The sequence below is a fragment of the Cherax quadricarinatus genome, unplaced genomic scaffold, assembly GCF_038502225.1.
Source record: "Cherax quadricarinatus isolate ZL_2023a unplaced genomic scaffold, ASM3850222v1 Contig1935, whole genome shotgun sequence".
NCBI lineage: Eukaryota > Metazoa > Arthropoda > Malacostraca > Decapoda > Parastacidae > Cherax > Cherax quadricarinatus.
The window spans coordinates 7,234-34,634 of record NW_027196961.1 but is presented as its reverse complement, the minus strand read 5'-3'; the positions used below and the strand labels follow the sequence as shown (position 1 = coordinate 34,634).

At 44.3% G+C, this 27,401-nt stretch overlaps 1 protein-coding gene across 1 annotated transcript; it reads right to left on the bottom strand.

Moving 5' to 3' along the window:
• Nucleotides 1–1,420: 1,420 nt before the first annotated feature.
• LOC138851001 (uncharacterized) lies at nt 1,421–25,445 on the bottom strand (the record flags this gene model as incomplete). Its single annotated transcript, XM_070081191.1, is given in 6 exon segments — nt 1,421–1,572; nt 11,720–11,899; nt 12,256–12,461; nt 13,841–13,979; nt 15,971–16,077; nt 23,130–25,445. Coding segments are annotated over 6 exon segments (3,068 nt in total), but the record flags the coding sequence as incomplete, so codon positions are not given.
• Nucleotides 25,446–27,401: the final 1,956 nt, after the last annotated feature.

The window sequence follows — 27,401 nt, the reverse complement described above, 5'->3', positions numbered from 1 at the left end:
GTGGAGTCACCTCTGTCACCTGTAGTTACAGTGGTGTGGTGGAGTCACCTCTGTCTCCTGTAGTTTCAGTGGTGAGGTGGAGTCACCTTTGTCACCTGTAGTTGCAGTGGTGTGGTGGAGTCACCTCTGTCACCTGTAGTTACAGTTGTGTGGTGGAGTCACCTCTGTCACCTGTAGTTACAGTGGTGTGGTGGAGTCACCTCTGTCTCCTGTAGTTATAGTGGTGTGGTGGAGTCACCTCTGTCACCTGTAGTTACAGTAGTGTGGTGGAGTCACCTCTGTCTCCTGTAGTTACAGTAGCGTGGTGGAGTCACCTCTGTCACCTGTAATTACAGTGGTGTGGTGGAGTCACCTCTGTCACCTGTAGTTACAGTGGTGTGGTGGAGTCACCTCTGTCACCTGTAGTTTCAGTGGTGTGATGGAATCACCTCTCTCTCTTGTAGTTACAGTGGTGTGGTGGGGTCACCTCTGTCACCTGTAGTTACAGTGGTGTGGTGGAGTCACCTCTGTCACCTGTAGTTACAGTGGTGTGGTGGAGTCACCTCTGTCACCTGTAGTTACAGTGGTGTGGTGGAATCACCTCTGTCTCTTGTAGTTACAGTGGTGTGGTGGAGTCACCTTTATCACCTGTAGTTACAATGGTGTGATGCAGTCACCTCTGTCACCTGTAGTTAAAATGGTGTCGTGGAGTCACCTCCGTCTCCTTTAGTTACAGTGGTGTGGTGGAGTCACCTCTGTCACCTGTAGTTACAGTGGTGTGGTGGAGTCACTTCTGTCACCTGTAGTTACAGTGGTGTGGTGGAGTCACCTCTGTCACCTGTAGTTACAGTGGTGTAGTGGAGTCACCTCTGTCTCCTGTAGTTACAGTGGTGTGGTGATTCACCTCTGTCACCTGTAGTTACAGTGGTGTCGTGGAGTCACCTTTGTCACCTGTAGTTATAGTGGTGTGGTGGAGTCACCTTTGTCACCTGTAGTTACAGTGGTGTGGTGGAGTCACCTTTGTCACCTGTAGTTACAGTGATGTAGTGGAGTCACCTTCGTCAACTGTAGTTACAGTGGTGTGGTGGAGTCACCTCTGTCACATGTAGTTATAGTGGTGTGGAGCCACCTTTGTCACCTGTAGTTACAGTGGTGTGGTGGAGTCACCTTTGTCACCTGTAGTTATAGTGGTGTGGTGGAGTCACCTCTGTCTCTTGTAGTTACGGTGGTGGTATGGAGTGACCTTTGTCACCTGTAGTTACAGTGGTGTGACTGACTCACCTCTCTCACCTGTAGTTAAAGAAGTGTGGTGGAGTCACCTTTGTCACTTGTAGTTACAGTGGTGTGGCTGAGTCACCTCTGGTACCTATAGTTACAGTGGAGTGACAGACTCACCTTTGGTGCCTCTAGTTAGTGATGTGGCTGACTCACCTCTGGTGCCTGTAGTTAGAGTGGTGTGGCTGATTCAATTTGTCAGCTGTAGTTACATTGTTGTGGCTGACTCACCTCTGGTACCTGTGTAGCTAGCTGCTGCAGAGTGAGGCGCCGATGTACCGCTGACAGGTTCCTTCTCTCCTCTGCTGCCGTCAGTATCTGCGGGTCACCACAGGCAGGTTACCAACACACATACATACACAGAGATACACTCTTCTCAGTGTATATTCTCAGTCATACAAAACTCTGGTAGTATGTACAATAAGAGATGCAAACCTTCTAGTGTATATACCCTGACATATACATCTCTGGGTGTATATGTACTGACAGATGCAAACTAATTTGTGAATATAGGCAAAAATATACACCTCCGAACATATATTCATTCCGATATACAACCCTCTTTGCATATATACAATGGGAAATCCAAAGCTCTCAGTGCGTATATATATATATATATATATATATATATATATATATATATATATATATATATATATATATATATATATATATATATATATATATATATATATATATCTTGCCGAATACGTAAAACATGTGATTTTGGCTTAAATAGCAACGCTCTTCTTGCCGAATAAGGCAAGCGAAAATTTGTGTATGCAATAATTTCGCAAAAATCATTCTGAACCTAACGAAAATAATATATTTCGTTGTGTTTGTTTATTATTAAGTTATTGTAAACTTATATAAAATATATTTAGTTGGAATAGTCTAAATTAAATTGCGCTTATTATAATAAGGTTAGGTAAGTTTCCTAAGGTTCTTTTGGTACAAAGTCATTAATTTTTATATTAACATAAATGAAAAAAATATATCTTTAAATGTATAAAAGAAAATTTTATAAAGGACTTAATTTTCAATGAGTTCTTGCTAATTGACCAGTTTTACCTATTCGGCACGAGATATACACACACACACACACACACACAGACACACACACACACACACACACACACACACACACACACACACACACACACACACACACACACACACACACACACAACAGTCAAAGACCAGGTGATCAGATTAAGGACAGAAGGTGGAGAACTCACAAGAAATGATCAGGAGGTATGTGAGGAGCTGAACAGGAGATTTAAGGAAGTTTTTACAGTAGAGACAGGAAGGGCTGTGGGAAGACAGCACAGAAGGGAACATCAAGAGGGAATATACCAACAAGTGTTGGATGACATACGAACAACTGAGGAGGAGGTGAAGAAGCTCTTAAGTGACCTTGACACCTCAAAGGCGATGGGACCGGACAACATCTCCCCATGGGTCCTTAGAGAAGGAGCAGAGATGCTGTGTGTGCCTCTAACCACAATCTTCAACACATCCCTTGAAACTGGGCAACTACCTGAGAAATGGAAGACAGCTAATGTAGTCCCTATATTTAAGAAAGGAAACAGAAACGAGGCACTAAACTACAGACCTGTGTCACTGACATGTATTGTGTGCAAAGTCATGGAGAAGATTATCAGGAGGAGAGTGGTCGAACACTTGGAAAGGAACAAGATTATAAATGAAAACCAGCATGGGTTCATGGAAGGCAAATCTTGTATCACAAACCTCCTGGAGTTTTATGACAAGGTAACAGAAGTAAGACACGAGAGAGAGGGTTGGGTAGATTGCGTTTTCCTAGACTGCAGGAAGGCCTTTGACACAGTTCCCCACAAGAGATTAGTGCAGAAGCTGGAGGATCAGGCACACGTAAAAGGAAGGGCACTGCAATGGATAAGGGAATACCTGACAGGGAGGCAGCAACGAGTCATGGTACGTGAAGAGGTATCACAGTGGGCGCCTGTTACGAGCGGGGTCCCACAGGGGTCAGTTCTAGGACCAGTGCTATTTTTGATATATGTGAACGACATGATGGAAGGAATAGACTCTGAAGTGTCCCTGTTCGCAGATGACGTGAAGTTGATGAGAAGAATTAAATCGGACGAGGATGAGGCAGGACTGCAAAGAGACCTGGAGAGGCTGGACATGTGGTCCAGTAACTGGCTCCTCGAATTCAATCCAGCCAAATGCAAAGTCATGAAGATTGGGGAGGGGCAAAGAAGACCGCAGACAGAATATAGGCTAGGTGGACAAAGACTACAGACCTCACTCAGGGAGAAAGACCTTGGGGTGACCATAACACCGAGCACATCACCGGAGGCACACATCAACCAAATAACCGCTGCAGCATACGGGCGCCTGGCAAACCTGAGAATAGCGTTCCGATACCTTAATAAGGAATCGTTCAAGACACTGTACACTGTGTATGTTAGACCCATACTGGAGTATGCAGCACCAGTCTGGAACCCACACCTGGTCAAGCACGTCAAGAAGTTAGAGAAAGTACAAAGGTTTGCAACAAGGCTAGTCCCAGAGCTCAAGGGAATGTCGTACGAGGAAAGGTTAAGGGAAATCGGACTGACGACACTGGAGGACAGAAGGGTCAGGGGAGACATGATAACGACATACAAGATACTGCGGGGAATAGACAAGGTGGACAGAGATAGGATGTTCCAGAGAGGGGACACAGGGACAAGGGGTCACAACTGGAAGCTGAAGACTCAGACGAGTCACAGGGACGTTAGGAAGTATTTCTTCAGTCATAGAGTTGTCAGCAAATGGAATAGCCTAGCAAGTGAAGTAGTGGAGGCAGGAACCATACATAGTTTTAAGAAGAGGTATGACAAAGCTCAGGAAGCAGAGAGAGAGAGGATCCAGTAGCGATCAGTGAAGAGGCGGGGCCAGGAGCTGAGTCTCGACCCCTGCAACCACAATTAGGTGAGTACAATTAGGTGAGTACACACACACACACACACAGACACACACACTACACACACATATATATATATATATATATATATATATATATATATATATATATATATATATATATATATATACATATACATATATATATATATATACATATACATATATATATACATATACAGTGGACCCCCGCATAGCGAACGCCTTGCATAGCGAACAATCCGCATAGCGAACGCTTTGTTCGCTGAAATTTTGCCCCGCATAGTAGACAAAAACCCGCTCAGCGAACTTCCTCCGAGACGCGTCCAATGTGGGCCCTCAGCCAGCCTCACATGTGCCGCCCGTCCCATTGTTTACCAGCTAGCCTCCGCGGTAACATTCAAGCATACACTCGGAATATTTCGTATTATTACAGTGTTTTCGGTGCTGTTTCTGGAAAATAAGTGACCATGGGCCCCAAGAAAGCTTCTAGTGCCAACCCTGTGGTAAAAAGGGTGAGAATTAGTATGGAAATTAAGAAAGATTTTGAAGGGTTTGGGGCTAACATTGAGAAGCCTATGCCAGTTGTGGAATCCATTGTGCCTACTTCAAAAATTAAGGAAATGTGTGCACAGTGGGTTGAACTGCAAACCTTTATGGATGAAAATCACCCTGACACAGCTGTTGCAAGCCGTGCTGGTGACTATTTCAATGACAATGTTATGGCCCATTTTAGGAAAGTCTTGAAGAACGGGAGGTACAGAGCTCTATGGACAGATTTGTTGTGCGACAGAGGTCCAGTGACTCTCAAGCTGGTCCTAGTGGCATTAAAAGAAGAAGGGAAGTAACCCCAGAAAAGGACTTGCTACCTCAAGTCCTAATGGAAGGGGATTCCCCTTCTAAACAGTAAGAAGATAATGCTCTCCCCTCCTCCCATCCCATCAATCATCACCAGATCTTCAATAAAAGTAAGTGTCATGTAATTGTGCATGCCTTTTTCAGTTTGTGTGTACTAAAATTAAAATTTTTTTGTGGTAAAAAAATTTTTTTTTCATACTTTTGGGTGTCTTGCACGGATTAATTTTATTTCCATTATTTCTTATGGGGAAAATTAATTCGCATAGCGAACATTTCGCATAACGACCAGCCCTCTTGCACGGATTAAGTTCGCTATGCGGGGGTCCACTGTATATATTTTTTTTTTTTATTATCACACTGGCCGATTCCCACCAAGGCAGGGTGGCCCGAAAAAGAAAAACTTTCACCATCATTCACTCCATCACTGTCTTGCCAGAAGGGTGCTTTACACTACAGTTTTTAAACTGCAACATTAACACCCCTCCTTCAGAGTGCAGGCACTGTACTTCCCATCTCCAGGACTCAAGTCCGGCCTGCCGGTTTCCCTGAATCCCTTCATAAATGTTACTTTGCTCACACTCCAACAGCACGTCAAGTATTAAAAACCATTTGTCTCGATTCACTCCTATCAAACACGCTCATGCATGCCTGCTGGAAGTCCAAGCCCCTCGCACACAAAACCTCCTTTACCCCCTCCCTCCAACCTTTCCTAGGCCGACCCCTACCCCGCCTTCCTTCCACTACAGACTGATACACTCTTGAAGTCATTCTGTTTCGCTCCATTCTCTCTACATGTCCGAACCACCTCAACAACCCTTCCTCAGCCCTCTGGACAACAGTTTTGGTAATCCCGCACCTCCTCCTAACTTCCAAACTACGAATTCTCTGCATTATATTCACACCACACATTGCCCTCAGACATGACATCTCCACTGCCTCCAGCCTTCTCCTCGCTGCAACATTCATCACCCAAGCTTCACACCCATATAAGAGCGTTGGTAAAACTATACTCTCATACATTCCCCTCTTTGCCTCCAAGGACAAAGTTCTTTGTCTCCACAGACTCCTAAGTGCACCACTCACTCTTTTTCCCTCATCAATTCTATGATTCACCTCATCTTTCATAGACCCATCCGCTGACACGTCCACTCCCAAATATCTGAATACATTCACCTCCTCCATACTCTCTCCCTCCAATCTGATATTCAATCTTTCATCACCTAATCTTTTTGTTATCCTCATAACCTTACTCTTTCCAGTATTCACCTTTAATTTTCTTCTTTTGCACACCCTACCAAATTCATCCACCAATCTCTGCAACTTCTCTTCAGAATCTCCCAAGAGCACAGTGTCATCAGCAAAGAGCAGCTGTGACAACTCCCACTTTGTGTGTGATTCTTTATCTTTTAACTCCACGCCTCTTGCCAGGGGTAAATGAAAATGGGGAGCCTTTAATTGAGCTATGTGTAGAAAGAGATTTGGTAATAAGTAATACATATTTTATGAAAAAGAGGATAAATAAATATACAAGGTATGATGTAGCACGTAATGAAAGTAGTTTATTTGATTATGTATTAGTGGATAAAAGGTTGATGGGTAGTCTCCAGGATGTACATGTTTATAGAGGGGCAACTGATATATCGGATCATTATTTAGTTGTAGCTACAGTTAGAGTAAGAGGTAGATGGGAAAAGAGGAAGGTGGCAACAACAAGTAAGAGGGAGGTGAAAGTGTATAAACTAAGGGAGGAGGAAGTTCGGGCGAGATATAAGCGACTATTGGCAGAAAGGTGGGCTGGTGCAAAGATGAGTAGTGGGGGGGTTGAAGAGGGTTGGAATAGTTTTAAAAATGCAGTATTAGAATGTGGGGCAGAAGTTTGTGGTTATAGGAGGGTGGGGGCAGGAGGAAAGAGGAGTGATTGGTGGAATGATGAAGTAAAGGGTGTGATAAAAGAGAAAAAGTTAGCTTATGAGAGGTTTTTACAAAGCAGAAGTGTTATAAGAAGAGCAGAGTATATGGAGAGTAAAAGAAAGGTGAAGAGAGTGGTGAGAGAGTGCAAAAGGAGAGCAGATGAAAGAGTGGGAGAGACACTGTCAAGAAATTTTAATGGAAATAAGAAAAAAAATTGGAGTTAAACATGTTAAGAAAGCCTAGGGAAAGTATGGATTTGTCCGTTAAAAACAGAGTAGGGGAGTTAGTAGATGGGGAGATGGAGGTATTGGGGAGATGGCGAGAATATTTTGAGGAACTTTTAAATGTTGAGGAAGAAAGGGAGGCGGTAATTTCATGCACTGGCCAGGGAGGTATACCATCTTTTAGGAGTGAAGAAGAGCAGAATGTAAGTGTGGTGGAGGTACGTGAGGCATTACGTAGAATGAAAGGGGGTAAAGCAGCTGGAACTGATGGGATCATGACAGAAATGTTAAAAGCAAGGGGGGATATAGTGTTGGAGTGGTTGGTACTTTTGTTTAATAAATGTATGAAAGAGGGGAAGGTACCTAGGGATTGGCGGAGAGCATGTATAGTCCCTTTATATAAAGGGAAAGGGGACAAAAGAGATTGTAAAAATTATAGAGGAATAAGTTTACTGAGTATACCAGGAAAAGTGTATGGTAGAGTTATAATTGAAAGAATTAGAGGTAAGACAGAATGTAGAATTGCGGATGAGCAGGGAGGCTTCAGAGTGGGTAGGGGATGTGTAGATCAAGTGTTTACATTGAAGCATATATGTGAACAGTATTTAGATAAAGGTAGGGAAGTTTTTATTGCATTTATGGAGTTAGAAAAGGTATATGATAGAGTGGATAGAGGAGCAATGTGGCAGATGTTGCAAGTATATGGAATAGGTGGTAAGTTACTAAATGCTGTAAAGAGCTTTTATGAGGATAGTGAGGCTCAGGTTAGGGTGTGTAGAAGAGAGGGAGAATACTTCCCGGTAAAAGTAGGTCTTAGACAGGGATGTGTAATGTCACCATGGTTGTTTAATATATTTATAGATGGGGTTGTAAAAGAAGTAAATGCTAGGGTGTTCGGGAGAGGGGTGGGATTAAATTATGGGGAATCAAATTCAAAATGGGAATTGACACAGTTACTTTTTGCTGATGATACTGTGCTTATAGGAGATTCTAAAGAAAAATTGCAAAGGTTAGTGGATGAGTTTGAGAATGTGTGTAAAGGTAGAAAGTTGAAAGTGAACATAGAAAAGAGTAAGGTGATGAGGGTATCAAATGATTTAGATAAAGAAAAATTGGATATCAAATTGGGGAGGAGGAGTATGGAAGAAGTGAATGTTTTCAGATACTTGGGAGTTGACGTGTCGGCAGATGGGTTTATGAAGGATGAGGTTAATCATAGAATTGATGAGGGAAAAAAGGTGAGTGGTGCGTTGAGGTATATGTGGAGTCAAAAAACGTTATCTATGGAGGCAAAGAAGGGAATGTATGAAAGTATAATAGTACCAACACTCTTATATGGGTGTGAAGCTTGGGTGGTAAATGCAGCAGCGAGGAGGCGGTTGGAGGCAGTGGAGATGTCCTGTCTAAGGGCAATGTGTGGTGTAAATATTATGCAGAAAATTCGGAGTGTGGAAATTAGGAGAAGGTGTGGAGTTAATAAAAGTATTAGTCAGAGGGCAGAAGAGGGGTTGTTGAGCTGGTTTGGTCATTTAGAGAGAATGGATCAAAGTGGAATGACATGGAAAGCATATAAATCTATAGGGGAAGGAAAGAGGGGTAGGGGTCGTCCTCGAAAGGGTTGGAAAGAGGGGGTAAAGGAGGTTTTGTGGGCGAGGGGCTTGGACTTCCAGCAATCGTGCATGAGCGTGTTAGATAGGAGTGCATGGAGACGAATGATACTTGGGACCTGACGATCTGTTGGAGTGTGAGCAGGGTAATATTTAGTGAAGGGATTCAGGGAAACCGGTTATTTTCATATAATCGGACTTGAGTCCTGGAAATGGGAAGTACAATGCCTGCACTTTAAAGGACGGGTTTGGGATATTGGCAGTTTGGAGGGATATGTTGTGTATCTTTATACGTATATGCTTCTAAACTGTTGTATTCTGAGCACCTCTGCAAAAACAGTGATAATGTGTGAGTGTGGTGAAAGTGTTGAATGATGATGAAAGTATTTTCTTTCTTTTTGGGTCACCCTGCCTCGGTGGGAGACGGCCGACTTGTTGAAAAAAAAAAATATATATATATATATATAAATATATATATATATATTATATATATATATATATATATATATATATATATATATATATATATATATATATATATATAAACTTGATGGGGTCATATAGAGACTTGTTAGACTGAAACGGGAGGTCTGATCCAAGGGAAGGGATGGTAGCCTCAGCCCCTTGGATTTATGAACTTAGTGAGCTGGTGTGAGAAGACTAACACCGTAGTACCTGTTTTCTGCTAGGTGAAGACTAGCACCCTGGTACCTATTTACTTCTAGGTGAAGACTAGCACCCTGGTACCTATTTACTTCTAGGTGAAGACTAGCACCCTGGTACTTATTTACTGCTAGGTGAAGACTAGCTCCCTGGTACTTATTTACTGCTAGGTGAAGACTAGCACCCTGGTACTTATGTACTACTAGGTGAAGAACCAGCAAGAGTAACGAGACTAACACCCCATGAGTAGCAATTCTCAGTACTGCCTTAATGGCAGTATGTCACCCACACAGGATAAATGACACTGCCCAGTACTGCCTTAATGGTAGTATGTCACCCACACAGGATAAATGACACTGCCCAGTACTGCCTTAATGGTAGTATGTCACCCACACAGGATAAATGACACTGCCAAGTACTGCCTTAATGGTAGTATGTCACCCACACAGGATAAATGACACTGCCAAGTACTGCCTTAATGGCAGTATGTCACCCACACAGGATAAATGACACTGCCCAGTACTGCCTTAATGGTAGTATGTCACCCACACAGGATAAATGACACTGCCCAGTACTGCCTTAATGGTAGTATGTCACCCACACAGGATAAATGACACTGCCCAGTACTGCCTTAATGGCAGTTTGTCACCCACACAGGATAAATGACACTGCCAAGTACTGCCTTAATGGTAGTATGTCACCCACACAGGATAAATGACACTGCCAAGTACTGCCTTAATGGTAGCATGTCACCCACACAGGATAAATGACACTGCCCAGTACTGCCTTAATGGTAGTATGTCACCCACACAGGATAAATGACACTGCCAAGTACTGCCTTAATGGTAGTATGTCACCCACACAGGATAAATGACACTGCCAAGTACTGCCTTAATGGTAGTATGTCACCCACACAGGATAAATGACACTGCCAAGTACTGCCTTAATGGTAGTATGTCACCCACACAGGATAAATGACACTGCCAAGTACTGCCTTAATGGTAGTATGTCACCCACACAGGATAAATGACACTGCCCAGTACTGCCTTAATGGTAGTATGTCACCCACACAGGATAAATGACACTGCCCAGTACTGCCTTAATGGTAGTATGTCACCCACACAGGATAAATGACACTGCCAAGTACTGCCTTAATGGTAGTAGGTCACCAACACAGGATAATGACACTGCTCAGTACTGCCTTAATGGTAGTATGTCACCCACACAGGATAAATGACACTGCCCAGTACTGCCTTAATGGTAGCATGTCACCCACACAGGATAAATGACACTGCTCAGTACTGCCTTAATGGTAGCATGTCACCCACACAGGATAAATGACACTGCTCAGTACTGCCTTAATGGTAGTATGTCACCCACACAGGATAAATGACACTGCTCAGTACTGCCTTAATGGTAGCATGTCACCCACACAGGATAAATGACACTGCTCAGTACTGCCTTAATGGTAGCATGTCACCCACACAGGATAAATGACACTGCCAAGTACTGCCTTAATGGTAGTATGTCACCCACACAGGATAAATGACACTGCCCAGTACTGCCTTAATGGTAGCATGTCACCCACACAGGATAAATGACACTGCCCAGTACTGCCTTAATGGTAGTATGTCACCCACACAGGATAAATGACACTGCCAAGTACTGCCTTAATGGTAGTATGTCACCCACACAGGATAAATGACACTGCCAAGTACTGCCTTAATGGTAGTATGTCACCCACACAGGATAAATGACACTGCCAAGTACTGCCTTAATGGTAGTATGTCACCCACACAGGATAAATGACACTGCCCAGTACTGCCTTAATGGTAGTATGTCACCCACACAGGATAAATGACACTGCCCAGTACTGCCTTAATGGTAGTATGTCACCCACACAGGATAAATGACACTGCCCAGTACTGCCTTAATGGTAGTATGTCACCCACACAGGATAAATGACACTGCCCAGTACTGCCTTAATGGTAGTATGTCACCCACACAGGATAAATGACACTGCCAAGTACTGCCTTAATGGTAGCATGTCACCCACACAGGATAAATGACACTGCCAAGTACTGCCTTAATGGTAGTATGTCACCCACACAGGATAAATGACACTGCTCAGTACTGCCTTAATGGTAGCATGTCACCCACACAGGATAAATGACACTGCCAAGTACTGCCTTAATGGTAGTATGTCACCCACACAGGATAAATGACACTGCTACTCACCCTTCAGGGCCAAAACAACAATACAACACTTACCCTTGAGATCTGCTTCTCAAAGTGGAGAACATCAGACATGTCCCTGAGCGCTGTGTCGACGGAGGCTCCCAGCATCTGGGTGACCGTCAGCATCAGGTTGAGGTAGGCTTCTCTGTACTGCTGGTCACCGGGGTTGATGAAATACTCTCGTCCAGGCAACCCCAGCTCTGGCTGGTCCAGCTGACTCAACCAAACGTGTACAATCGTGAATTTGTTGCACAGTTAAAAAAATTGCCACAAAGGCCACGGTGATACAATGATAAATGAGCAAAATAGTCATTAAAGAACAAAAGGCACAATACCGCGACTGGAACAATACACAAATAACCCGACTTGCACCATTTACAAAGTCAATGACTTTTTTTAATCACACATAATGTTTGCAGGACACTTTTAATGTAAGTTAAGGTCATTTTTTTGCAGAGGAAAATCTAAAAACACAGAGTTATCTGTGAATTGTATGTTCCACAGAGATCCACTCCAGCACACTACTGCTGAGGAAGGTCTTACAACCAGAGCGAAACACACACACGTACCTGTATGATGTGGTTGGACGAGTTAGTGATGTCAGCAGCGACCCACTCGGAGATAAGGATGTCGTTGTTGTAGTTCCTGAGGCGAGCCATCTGTCGCACCCAGTCGTAGCCTGTGTCGTTCCAGGCGTCGCCCTCCAGCACTGGCCACCCACCCAGCTCCTGAAGAAGATCCAGTAGCGGCTTGGCGTCCAGAGCCTCGATGGCTTCTGCAACAGCAGCAGCAGCAGCACGGGGATGTAGTTAGTGCTCTGCAATTCTTATTTATTATAGTTTTAAGGAACCCCTAAATCCCTAAGGGACCTACAGCACCTAGGGAACGGGACGTCAGCAGCATTGTACTGAGGAAGATCAGTGACTATGTGTGAGGAAGCAATAGTAATAGTTTGACTATGAATAAGGCAGCAATAGTCATAGTCTGACTTTTATTACGCGGTGTATTGGTGGATATTGTATAAAAAAAATGCTCCATATATAATGTCAATTTCCTGGATTGTTGTGAAGCCAGACACGTATTGTTCCTGGTCAGTCAGAGTGGCCAGGAGAGGAAAGTGAGGTATGTGTGTGTGTATCATGACTCACGAAATCGTAATGACACGATTGCAAACAAACCAAACCACGGGCGGGATTTGAACCCGCGACGGTCTGGAGTTTTGAGACTCTCTGACCGCGGGTTCAAATCCCACCCGTGGTATGGTTTGTGTGTATGAGTTTGTTGAGGGCAGCAGCTGCAGCAAGATGTCCTAAGACGTCACGGTTTGTTTTTTGTAGGGATGTTTTTTTTTTTTGTAAGTTTATACCATAGGTTATTTTATTGCTTAAATACTCTCATGTTTACCTGTAAGGCCCTAGTGTGCAGAGGCCTGTGTAAGTTTTAGGAGAACACTTGTACGTGTTTTTACCAACTGGTAGACAAACCGGCATAAGGAGGGGGACGGGGTGTCATGGAGCCTCCCTGTTTACAGATGTTTGTATATTTTGTTTTACTCACTAGTAGTAGTGAACTAGTGAGTTAATGTGAGTGAGTGAAGGTGATGTTCTATATAGAGTGGATTGTACGTTGTATATATTACTTTATTATTAATATATTATATTTTTGTATAGATGAGTTTTTGTGTCCTTCCTCATAATAAATTGACCATTTAAATTGATGCTTCACAACCTACAATGGTATCTTTTTCTATATTAAGTAATATAAATGCCCCTAGACTAGGCAGGTCGTCTAACCTTTAGCAGCCAAGACTTTTATTAACCGTACACTAGTCAAGAAACCTAACACTATGAATGAGGCAGCAACAGTGGTAGTCTGACTACCACACCTGACATAAAATAATCCATGATCATTGTTAAGTATTATATTACTTTAAAGATCAGCAATATTATAAAGTGGTCGCTGGCCACAGATAAACAACATACAAAGAAAAACATAAGAATTTTAAATTGTAGTTCCTCTTGCTGTCGAGAAGAGAAACTGAACCACGACACTGAGGATGTAAATACTTACTAATTTTAGGAGAGATCGTAAAGATAGTGTGTGTGTGTGTGTCTGGCTGTGCCTCACCTGTGTGTGTGTCTGGCTGTGCCTCACCTGTGTTCATACATCCAGCGTAGAGAGTCTTCACAGCCAGGGTGATGTTGTTGTCCGTGTCAAGGGGCTGCTCCTCTAGCAGTGATCTCAGTACCTCGTCCAAATCTTCCTTAAGACGCTCGAAGGTGTTGTCTACAGCCTGGTGATGGTGGTGGTGGGTTACTGGTAGTGGTGGTGGTGGTGAGTTACTAGTAGTGGTGGTGGTGGTGGTGGGTTACTACTAGTGGTGGTGATGGTGGTGGGTTACTACTAGTGGTAGTAGTGATGGGTTACTAGTAGTGGTGGTTGTGGTGGGTTACTAGTAGTGGTGGTGGTGGTGGGTTACTAGTAGTGGTGGTGGTGGTGAGTTACTAGTAGTGGTGGTGATGGTGGTGGGTTACTACTAGTGGTAGTAGTGATGGGTTACTAGTAGTGGTGGTTGTGGTGGGTTACTAGTAGTGGTGGTGGTGGTGGGTTACTAGTAGTGGTGGTGGTGGTGGGGTTACTAGTAGTGGTGGTGGTGGTGGGTTACTAGCAGTGGTGGTGGGTTACTAGTAGTGGTGGTGGTGGTGAGTTAATAGTAGTGGTGGTGGTGGTGGTGGGTTACTAGTAGTGGCGGCGGTGGTGGTGGGTTACTAGTAGTGGTGGTGGTGGTGATGGTGGTGGTGATGGTGGTGATGGTGGTGATGGTGGTGGTGATGGTGATGCTGGTGATGGTGGTGGTGGTGGTGGTGGTGGTGGTGGTGGTGGTGAGTTACTAGTAGTGGTGGTGGTGGTGGTGGGTTGCTAGAAGTGGTGGTGGTGGGTTACTAGTAGTGGTGGTGGTGGTGGGTTACTAGTAGTGGTGGTGGTGGGTTACTAGTAGTGGTGGTGGTGGTGGGTTACTAGCAGTGGTGGTGGGTTACTAGTAGTGGTGGTGGTGGTGAGTTAATAGTAGTGGTGGTGGTGGTGGTGAGTTACTAGTGGTGGTGGTGGTGGTGGTGGTGGTGGTGGTGGTGGTGGGTTGCTAGTAGTGGTGGTGGTGGTGGGTTACTAGTAGTGGTGGTGGTGGTGGGTTACTAGTAGTGGTGGTGGTGGGTTACTAGTAGTGGTGGTGGTGGTGAGTTACTAGTAATGGTGGTGGTGGTGGTGGGTTACTAGTAGTGGTGGTGAGTTACTAGTAGTGGTGGTGGTGGTGGGTTACTAGTAGTGGTAGTGGTGTTGAGTTACTAGTAGTGGTGGTGGTGGTGAGTTACTAGTAGTGGTGGTGGTGGATTACTAGTAGTGGTGGTGGTGGTGGGTTACTAGTAGTGGTGGTGGGTTACAAGTAGTGGTGGTGGGTTACTAGTAGTGGTGGTGGTCTACTAGTAGTGGTGGTGGGTTACTAGTAGTGGTGGTGGGTTACTAGTAGTGGTGGTGGGTTACTAGTAGTGGTGGTGGGTTACTAGTAGTGGTGGTGGGTTACTAATAGTGGTGGTGGGTTACTAGTAGTGGTGGTGGGTTACAAGTAGTGGTGGTGGGTTACTAGTAGTGGTGGTGGTCTACTAGTAGTGGTGGTGGGTTACTAGTAGTGGTGGTGGGTTACTAGTAGTGGTGGTGGGTTACTAATAGTGGTGGTGGGTTACTAGTAGTGGTGGTGGTGGTGAAGTTACTGAAGTATGAGTGGGGGACCATCTGGCAAGACTGAAGTGTGAGTGGTATGAGTGGGGGACCATCTGGCAAGACTGAAGTGTGAGTGGTATGAGTGGGAGACCATCTGGCAAGACTGAAGTGTGAGGGGGGCGCGATTATGGGATTTAAGGGCCACAAGCGACTCGAGGGCCACCTCGTCTGACTCTCTGGTGTAATGCTCTTTCATGTTATGACTTGATGAAGCTCTACTCAGAGCGAAACGTTGCCTCTATAAAAGCTTGTTTTACACCGTGTATGTCTGTTTACCTTCTTGACTCACGAAATCATAATGACACGATTGTAAACAAATCACACCACGGGTGGGGATCGAATTCGTGGCGATGGAGTCGTGAAACTCCAGGCCAGGGCGTAAGCCACTGGGCCAGCTTACGCGCTGCCCTGGAGGTTTACGATTCACTCACCAAAAGTTCAATCCCCGCTCGTGGTGTGGTTTGTATTACCTTTTCTAGGAAGCTGAAGAAGGAGGAGGAGCATACTCACTTTGTCTTGCCGGCTGGGAAACTTTCCATTCCACCGGCCGCAAGCGAACTGGTAGAAATCGTCGCAGGGGTCAGCCGCCGGGTCCATGAGCTGCAACATCAAACTCCCTGCAACACAATACTCAACATCAAGATTACGTTTACATGTTGAGCGGCTCTGGTCAGGAAAGGTCGATGGTTTAACCCGTGTGAGCAAGTCTCAGGTTGTATCTGACGAAGGACACATCGGAGGACAACTTTATCCCGTCACTCACCAAAAGACTAAGATATCCAGGAGGACAAAACAATGGAGATGATAAGATTTATGAAGAACAAGACTCCGGGCATTTGGCCGATGGACATTTCACCGAAAGGACATATCGTCGAACTGGCCTTTATCACCTTAACCTAACCTAACTTAACCTAACAAGACCTAGCATAGCCTAACTTAACCTAACCTAACTTAACCTAGCAAAGGCTAACCTATAGCAAAAGTTAACACAACCTAACTTAACCTAGCATAAGCTAACCTAACCTAACTTAACCTAACATAACCTAACCTAACCTAACTTAACCGAACCTAACTAGACCTAGCATAGCCTAACTTAACCTAGCATAACCTAACCTAACTTAACCTAACCTAACCTAACTTAACCGAACCTAACTAGACCTAGCATAGCCTAACTTAACTTAGCATAACCTAACCTAACTTAACCTAACCTAGCATAACCTAACGTAACCTAACTTAACCTAACCTAACCTAACTTAACCTAGCATAACCTAACTTAACCTAACCTAACTTAACCTAGCAAAGGCTAACCTATAGCAAAGGCTATCGTAACCTAACTTAACCTAGCATAAGCTAACCTAACCTAACTTAACCTAGCAAAGGCTAACCTACAGCAAAGGCTAACGTAACCTAACTTAACCTAGCATAAGCTAACCTAACCTAACCTAACCTAACATAACCGAACCTAACTAGACCTAGCATAGCCTAACTTAACCTAGCATAACCTAACCTAACTTAACCTAACCTAGCATAACCTAACCTAACTTAACCTAATCTAACCGAACTTAACCTAACTTAGCCTAACCTAATCTAATTTAACCTAACCTAACCTAGCATAAGCTAACTTAACCTAATTTAACCTAACCTAACTTAACCTAGTATAACCTACCCTAACCTAACCTAACTTAATCTAACCTAACTAATTATCCGTTCAGCCAAATGGCTGTCTGCGCAATGTTCGTTCGGCCAATTGTCCAGCGATCAAATGTCTGTCGGTCAAGTGTCCGTCGGGCATTTGTCCGGCCACGGAAGAAAACTACGTGTGGCACCAATGGTGGTGGTGTGAGGTGTGGTGAAGGTGCTTACCTCATGCAGGTTCTCTGACTCTTCCTTCACAGCTGCTGGAGAGCCAGTAGCATCACCCTGGCTGGTCACAGACCGGTCCGCCGTAACTAGACGGAGAATCCAGTCTCCACTGTTCCTTATAGTGAATTTCTCACACCGATCTACCGCTCCATTTAATTCAGTTTGAAGTTGTTCATAAAAGTTCACAAAATTATGTAACTGTGTGACAAAAGGAAGGCTAGAACAACCTTCCGAGGACGTTACCTATGAGGTTCTTCCCGTCTGGGCTTGACCTGCCTTCCCCGACCTCCTGACGAGAGCCGCATGTGTGACCACTCGGCTACAGAAAGTGACACTAGTATGCACAAGACGTGTGTATCGTGTGCATTGTAATGTTTACTTACGTGTCTCTATATTCCTACCAATTCCCACTATGATTCAGATATGTCGTGATATTAACAGTTTGACGAGGGAGAACGTGTATGTGTGTGTACTCACCTAGTTGAGGCTGCAAGGGTCGAGTCCAAGCTCCTGTGTGTGTGTGTGTGTGTTTGTGTGTGTGTGTGTGTGTGTGTGTGTGTGTGTGTGTGTGTGTGTGTGTGTGTGTGTGTGTGTGTGTGTGTGTGTGTGTGTGTGTGTACTCACCTATTTGTACTCACCTATTTGTGGTTGCAGGGGTCGAGTCTTAGCTCCTGGCCCCGCCTCTTCACCGGTTGCTACTGGACCCTCTCTCTCCCCGCTCCATGAGCTTTATCAAACCTCGTCTTAAAACTGTGTATGGTTCCTGCCTCCACTACGTCATTTTCTAGGCTATTCCACTGCCTTACAACTCTATGACTGAAGAAATACTTCCTACTATCTCTCTGACTCATTTGTGTCTTCAACTTCCAATTGTGGCCTCTTGTTTCTGTGTCCCCTCCCTGGAACATCCTGTCTTTGTCCACCTTGTCTATTCCACGCAGTATTTTATATGTCGTTATCATGTCTCCCCTGACCCTCCTGTCCTCCAGTGTCGTCAGGCCGATTTCCCTTAATCTTTCTTCATAGGACATTCCCCTTAGCTCTGGAACTAACCTTGTTGCAAACCTTTGTACTTTCTCTAGTTTCTTGACGTGCTTTATCAAGTGCGGGTTCCAAACAGGTGCTGCATACTCCAGTATGGGCCTGACATACACGGTGTACAGTGTCTTGAATGATTCCTTACTAAGGTGTCGGAATGCTGTTCTCAGGTTTGCCAGGCGCCCATATGCTGCAGCAGTTATCTGATTGATGTGTGCTTCCGGAGACATGCTCGGTGTTATACTCACCCCAAGATCTTTCTCCTTGAGTGAGGTTTGCAGTCTTTGGCCACCTAGCCTATACTCTGTCTGTGGTCTTCTGTGCCCTTCCCCTATCTTCATGACTTTGCATTTGGCAGGATTAAATTCGAGAAGCCATTTGCTGGACCAGGTGTCCAGTCTGTCCAGGTCTCTTTGAAGTCCTGCCTGGTCCTCATCAGATTTAATTCTCCTCATTAACTTCACATCATCTGCAAACAGGAACACTTCTGAGTCTAACCCTTCCATCATGTTGTTCACATATACCAAAAATAGCACTGGTCCTAGGACCAACCCCTGTGGGACCCCGCTGCTGTGTGTGTGTGTGTGTGTGTGTGTGTGTGTGTGTGTGTGTGTGTGTGTGTGTGTGTGTGTGTGCGTGTGTGTGTGTGTGTGTGTGTGTGTGTGTGTGTGTGTGTGTGTGTGTGTGTGTGTGTGTGTGTGTGTGTGTGTGTGTGTGTGTGTGTGTGTGTGTGTGTGTGTGTGTGTGTGTGTGTGTGTGTGTGTGTGTGTGGGTGTGTGTGTGGGTGTGTACTCACCTATGTGTTATTGCAGGGGTCGAGTCTTTACCCCGCCCCCCCTTCCCCTATCTTGTTACTTGCTGGATTCTCTCCCTCCTATCCACATGGCCCCTATCGTACCTGCAATTAAAACTGTGTGAAGGCTGCCTCCACCACTTTCTCAACGAGATTATTGTACTTCCTGACGACCCTGAGACTGAAGAAATACTTCCTGACATGCCTGTGGCTCATCTGTGTCCCGGTGTACCTGTTTTGTGTCCCGGAGTACCTGTTTTGTGTCCTGGAGTACCTGTTTTGTGTCCTGGAGTACCTGTTTTGTGTCCTGGAGTACCTGTTTTGTGTCCTGGAGTACCTGTTTTGTGTCCTGGAGTACCTGTTTTGTGTCCCGGTGTACCTGTTTTGTGTCCCGGTGTACCTGTTTTGTGTCCCGGAGTACCTGTTTTGTGTCCCGGAGTACCTGTTTTGTGTCCCGGTGTACCTGTTTTGTGTCCCGGTGTACCTGTTTTGTGTCCCGGAGTACCTGTTTTGTGTACCGGAGTACCTGTTTTGTGTCCTGGAGTACCTGTTTTGTGTCCCGGTGTACCTGTTTTGTGTCCCGGTGTACCTGTTTTGTGTCCCGGAGTACCTGTTTTGTGTCCCGGAGTACCTGTTTTGTGTCCTGGAGTACCTGATTTTTGTCCCGGAGTACCTGTTTTGTGTACCGGTGTACCTGTTTTGTGTCCCGGTGTACCTGTTTTGTGTCCTGGAGTACCTGTTTTGTGTCCTGGAGTACCTGTTTTGTGTCCCGGAGTACCTGTTTTGTGTCCCGGTGTACCTGTTTTGTGTCCCGGAGTACCTGTTTTGTGTCCCGGAGTACCTGTTTTGTGTCCTGGAGTACCTGATTTTTGTCCCGGAGTACCTGTTTTGTGTACCGGAGTACCTGTTTTGTGTCCTGGAGTACCTGTTTTGTGTACCGGAGTACCTGTTTTGTGTACCGGAGTACCTGTTTTGTGTACCGGAGTACCTGTTTTGTGTACCGGAGTACCTGTTTTGTGTACCGGAGTACCTGTTTTGTGTCCTGGAGTACCTGTTTTGTGTACCGGAGTACCTGTTTTGTGCACCGGAGTACCTGTTTTGTGTACCGGAGTACCTGTTTTGTGTACCGGAGTACCTGTTTTGTGTACCGGAGTACCTGTTTTGTGCACCGGAGTACCTGTTTTGCGTACCGGAGTACCTGTTTTGTGTACCGGAGTACCTGTTTTGTGTACCGGAGTACCTGTTTTGTGTACCGGAGTACCTGTTTTGTGTACCGGAGTACCTGTTTTGTGTACCGGAGTACCTGTTTTGCGTACCGGAGTACCTGTTTTGTGTACCGGAGTACCTGTTTTGTGTACCGGAGTACCTGTTTTGTGTACCGGAGTACCTGTTTTGTGTACCGGAGTACCTGTTTTGTGTACCGGAGTACCTGTTTTGTGTACCGGAGTACCTGTTTTGTGTACCGGAGTACCTGTTTTGTGTACCGGACTACCTGTTTTGTGTACCGGAGTACCTGTTTTTTGTACCGGAGTACCTGTTTTGTGTACCGGAGTACCTGTTTTGTGTACCGGAGTACCTGTTTTGTGTACCGGAGTACCTGTTTTGTGCACCGGAGTACCTGTTTTGCGTACCGGACTACCTGTTTTGTGTACCGGAGTACCTGTTTTGTGTACCGGACTACCTGTTTTGTGTACCGGAGTACCTGTTTTGTGTACCGGAGTACCTGTTTTGTGCACCGGAGTACCTGTTTTGCGTACCGGACTACCTGTTTTGTGTACCGGAGTACCTGTTTTGTGTACCGGACTACCTGTTTTGTGTACCGGACTACCTGTTTTGTGTACCGGAGTACCTGTTTTGTGTACCGGAGTACCTGTTTTGTGTCCTGGAGTACCTGTTTCTTTCAAAAAGTCTGTCCCTATCTACTCTATCAATTCCTCTGAAAATTTTGTACGGTGTTAATATTTTTCTCTGGTTATTCTGTCTTGCATTGCCGTTACATATAATTCTGTTAGTCTCTCCTCATAGGTTATATCTCTAAGCTCTGCAACAAGCATCGTTGCATACTTTTGCACACTCTTCAGTTTCATCACATGCTATCATGACAAAAATTTTTTATACTTAATTGTGCACATCAACAACCAAACTTATTTATGGGTAAGTAGGAGTACGTCAGTGTTGTCTAAGTGTTGAATCCACTTTACTCTCGTGAGTTTTTCCAACAGTTTTGCAGCAGCACTTGTTAGAGAAAGTGATCTATGGTTTACTGGGTCTTCTCTGTCATCTTCATTACATATGCTCACAATATGTGTCATCTTCCAAGTGTTTGCTAATTCACTTTCCTGTAGCCAAATTTTAAACATTTTCCGGAGTGGACGGAAGAATTCTTCTGTATATTCTTGTTAAGACTGAAGGTGTTGTCTCGTCTGGGATCCTGTAACTTTTATCTTATCAACATTTATTAAGAATTTCAATATCGTGTAATTCCGGTGTCGCAGCAGCCGCTGCTGAGTGCTGAGAGCAGCGACTCTTATCACTCAGGTCCAGCCATCAAACACTCTCGTATTTGCACATCTTGGTGAGTATAAAGAGGATGCGCGTCTGTATGCTGCTCTGCAGACGGAGGATCAAGCCTCCACCACGTCTTCCTCTGAAGGATTCCCATGGGTTTAGCGCTTAACGTGAATTGAAAAAAAACATGAACACACAGAGTGAGCACAGAGTGAACACAGAGTGAGCACAGAGTGAACACAGAATGAACACAGAGTGAACACAGAATGAACACAGAATGAACACAGAGTGAACACAGAATGAACACAGAATGAACACAGAGTGAACACAGAATGAACACAGAGTGAACACAGAATGAACACAGAGTGAACACAGAATGAACACAGAATGAACACAGAGTGAACACAGAATGAACACAGAGTGAACACAGAATGAACACAGAGTGAACACAGAGTGAACACAGAATGAACACAGAATGAACACAGAGTGAACACAGTGAACACAGAATGAACACAGAATGAACACAGAATGAACACAGAATGAACACAGAGTGAACACAGAATGAACACAGAGTGAACACAGAATGAACACAGAATGAACACAGAGTGAACACAGAATGAACACAGAGTGAACACAGAATGAACACAGAGTGAACACAGAGTGAACACAGAATGAACACAGAATGAACACAGAGTGAACACAGAGTGAACACAGAATGAACACAGAATGAACACAGAATGAACACAGAATGAACACAGAGTGAACACAGAATGAACACAGAGTGAACACAGAGTGAACACAGAGTGAACACAGAGTGAACACAGAGTGAACACAGAGTGAACACAGAGTGAACACAGAGTGAACACAGAGTGAACACAGAATGAACACAGAGTGAACACAGAGTGAACACAGAGTGAACACAGAGTGAACACAGAGTGAACACAGAGTGAACACAGAGTGAACACAGAGTGAACACACTGAAACTTTCCGTGTAAATATCGTCATTTATTCTTTGTATTTGGTCGTTAACATTTAATTTCCTCTTCATAAACTTAAGTAAAAAAGTTGGTTCTACTTGACTCTTCTTTACTTCTTTTCTTTCAAAAATTTGTTCTTCCTGTTCCTTTACATTTATATATTAAATCATTTATATAAATTATTTATATCTGCTCCTTGAGATATATTATTATATTTAATTTCTTTAAAATATCGTTTAAGTCATTGTAATTTATTATAATCTAATTTATTTTTTTTTATTTCGCTGCTTATGTTATTGCTATTAGAATATTATAGCATTTGTCACGTGGTTGCAGGGGTCGAGTCCTAGCTCCTGGCCCCTCCTCTTCACTGGTCGCTACGAGGTCCACTTTTTCCCTGCCCCATGAGCTTTATCATATGTGTGTGTGTGTGTGTGTGTGTGTGAGTGTGTAGAGCAGAGAGGAACTATAAGGAGACCTGTGTACACACCTCGTTCATGCAACACTAGTCTGTAGTGTTCTTCCAAATTTAATCCAGACACTTTCTGGAACATTGATTCGTTGAGGGACACTGAGGTGTTGAGTCCGGTGATGTTGGTTACAAACACAGACCATCCATCGCTTCTAGTGTGAGGGGTCGTGGTGCTCTCGGAGTCAGGGTACTCGCTAGACACGGGAGTGCTCGATGTTGTCAGAGGTTCTGTGGTCGTCGAAGCCAGCAGCACCGTTGTGGTTGATGAAGGCGCCAGTGACGTAACATTGGCTGCAATCTGGTAGTCTGGCGTGTGCAGAGTCACGTCAATGAAATTTGGGTGGGACTGGTTAGTCGTCGGCAGGAAGTCGTCCGTGTTTTCTGTGTGTTTCAGCTGGACATCAAAGTCTTCCACGTCATCTATGCTCGTGTCCACTTTGAGCGTGTCTGAGATCTCCTCGTATATAGGCTTGGTTGTGGTCATCAGCACACCGTCGTCATCCTCAAACCCACCAGTGTTGTCCTTCACCGTGTTGCCATCTTTATCTTCGACGTCTATAGCATTCATAGATTTTCTTGCATCGAGAGATTTGCTGTCTTTCTTTTTTAATACTCTTGGGTCACTGTTTTCGTCAACAAGTCTGACGTAGTATGTTCTGTGAGAGTTGGAGTTAGACTCATCAGCAGAAATGTCTGTGTCATTTTCGTAGAGAAAAGATATCATCGTTGAGGAGAATTGGTGAACACCTAAAGTAACTTGATCATGGCTGCGGTTCTGGATTATAGAATTGACCTTGAATGGATCTTCCAGAGCGTTGGATCCCTGTGCACCTTTTAGAAGAGCAAGGATAGCTTTTCCATCATCCTTTAAGGTCAGAATCTCTTTTGACTCCCCGATTAGAGGTACCAAAGACTGGTCCTCCATAGGTTCCATTACTACTGGTCCCTGAAATTCAAGAACTTTGTGTCCTCTTTCATCGGGGGTCGAAGACATGTTTTGTTGTTCATTACTGTCTTCTAAAGGATCCTTTGATTCCTCCTCTGGTTCATGGTGGGACTCACGTAACTGAGGCAGCGGGTGCATAAAGAAATGTTCCTCGGTAATCTCTCCGTCAAGCAGAGGCGTCGCCACGGTGCTCTCCTGGTCAGGTAAGTTGTGCAATGTTCTTGACACATCAGATGATTTATGCTTTATCAGCAACCTTCCACCTAGAGCTGGATGCATCTCATGGCTGGACTCTGTATCAAGCGTCCCTGGGGCTGCTGCTTCCTCCCCTGCTGCCTCTATGGCGAGTTGAGGCATTATCTCCCCAGCAACTACGTAGGTTTTAAGTGTGCTAGAACTCTCTTGGGGCTGTGTCGTAGGTTTCTGGTTCTCTTCTTCAGTAAAAGTTTTCACACTGGATGTAATTTCTATTTCTGGGGCACTCTTGTATTTCAGCGTTTCTCCTGCAAGCAAGGAATAGTCCAACACTTTATGTAATGGATTTCCCTCCTCTGACTCACCCATTAATGGCTTAGTGTCTCCGTAAGTGTGATCTGCACGTCCTGCGACGTTCACCGAGTGTTGCATTGTGATAATATGTCTTTGTGTTGCGGTTTGTTGTGTAGGTTGGGACGACTGCAGATTCTGGACGTCCTTGTCATCTTTTGATGTCTCATGTGACTGGTGTGTTCCGTCCTCTTTTGGTTTTGCTATGTTGCCTGGTGCTGCCATGTTGCTCGTCTCAGTAAGATTAATGAACCCTGGGAAATCACTTGACCGTGGGACATTACTGGCCCCTAAAACATAAGTGGAGTCTGTGACATCAGTGGACCGTGTTACACCAATGGAATCTGAGACACGATTGGAATCTGAAACGTGACTCAAGCCTGAGAGGAGACTGGAGCCTGGGACATGACTGAAGCCTGGGACATGACTGGAGGCTGGGACATGACTGAAGCCTGGGACATGACTGGAGCCTGGAACATGACTGGAGCCTGGGACGTTGGCTGCAGGAGAGTAGTGACTATTGTCACTAACCTCTTTCGTCAACAACCTCCTCTCCGAGGGCAGAATACCTGCCTCTTGGGTGACATGGGTGGTGGGTGAGACCTGGGTGGGTAGTGGTCTGGCTTCAGGAGGATTAGCACTGCTGAAACGATGCTCTTTTAGAGTGCCACCTACTGAGGTTGACACTGGTGCCGGTGGTGAAGGCTCCTCCTCCAACCCCAGTCTCGAGGGTGTGACGGACTCTTTAGGTCGCCAGAGTGCCAGCAGGAGGTGCCAGCTAGGGTGGGAGGTACTACGTGGCTCTCGTGAGCTTGTCACCGGCCTCTCATCTGTGCCTGTGTCTGCAAGAAGATAAAATACAATTTTAAAATATTAGTATATCTAGGTGAGTACAAATAGGAAGCGTATCTGTCTGGCTTTCAGAAGACGGAGGATCGAGCCTCTGCTACATCTAGCGGTGAATGACACACATGGGTTTAGCGCTTAATATGAATTATTATTATTATTATTATTATTATTATTATTATTATTATTATTATTATTATTATTATTATTATTATTAATTATTACTGAAATATTAACCTTTAAGGGAGGAGGAGTGTGTTTATGTTGGTGAAAATTTCTTATTCCAAGGATTCAGAGCTACATTCCTCCTCCTCAGATCAAACTGGATTATTTTCAAGCGCTATGTGGCCCCTACAGGTTTAACCCATTTGCATGTGTATGATAACATTAATAATTCATGAATATTATTATGTGAGGTGCTGGGATTGTTCTGTCTTAAACCTTTAATGGACAAAGTTGTCTGAAGAACAAAAAGTCACAATACCGTGACTGGAACAATACACAAACAACCCGCACATAGGACACAGAAGCTTAAGATGGCGCTACGGTCCGACTTGAACCATTTACAAAGTCACAATAATAGGAAAGATTGAGGGAGCCAGTATATATAGGTGAGGGGAAACAGGGACGGGACCAAGAGAGGAAGAAAAAGATTGTTTATGTAACTGGCTACACACTGACATGGTGTCGATATATGACTGATGAAAAACTCCATGTAAAATTTTACGTACATAAGTATAATAGAAATAATTCATGTTAAGCGGTAAATCCATATGGAGTCTCGATCCTCCGTCTGCTGAGCATCAGAGCGACCCGGTTCCTGTTAGGTGCTCTAAACAGAGGACGCTAACTATCTGGACATCAAAATATACTGTTACTTCCGGATGTGTGTCTATCAAAGCATATCTTCATCTTTCTAACAGTAATCACTAACCCGTTGAACATTTTCGTCTATACATACTGGCGAAATAACTTTGAATTATATATATTTATTAAGAGTCACTTGTGGCTCCTGCATTTCTGAGGACACTGACCTCTCTGAGACACTTATTATTTCTGGCGCTGCTCAGTTGTACTTTACCTCGGAGGAGTTAGAATCCTTCCTCTGAACGAATCTACCTAGACTTCCTACTCTCTTCTTCAACATTTCAAATTCCTGATGATGTGTTGATTGCGACACGAAAGGCCTAGAGCTATCATTCAACTTCCCTTGTGGCTGTTTTGCATATATAAACGTGTATGCTAGAAAATGTAAAGAAATATATGTAAACAAATTAACATATTTAAGGACTCTAAAATATACACACAAATGTTTCTTATATTTTTAAACATTTACCGTCACCCATATTTTTATTTTCCATTATTCTGTGATAGTTCACATGTGTTTTTATTCTCTCTCTTCCTCTTTCTCTTTTTTTTTACACAGGGTTTAACAAGGTTAGGGTAAGGATTCCTATCTTTATTGACAAACTTAGAGCTGTTACCTATATCAGCTCATTTGAAAGCATTTTTATTGTTATGAGACATACAAGTAGGAACCAGGATGAAGTTGGAGCCAACTGTGGGCCAGCATTTTCATGTGATCAACTGACTTTATCTCGTTGACATCATTATGCTGTACGAATGTGTTCCATACTCGAGTCATCCTGCGGATAAATGATCACAGGCAAGGTGATGCTCTGGAGAAGTGTACAGCCAGAGTCAAGTTGCTGCTGGCTGCCCGTCTTGTGGCGAAGAAGCTCACTTCTCGCTGTCCTTTGAGTGGACCTAAGTGTGGTACCTTGACAATGTTGGCCTCTCTCTCTCTCTCTCTCTCTCTCTCTCTCTCTCTCTCTCTCTCTCTCTCTCTCTCTCTCTCTGACCCATTGGAGAAGTTTTATTAGTTATTTCTGGCAGAGGTCCAGCTCATGAGATGATCATGATGTGAAACATGAGGGAAAAGAATTTGCTTA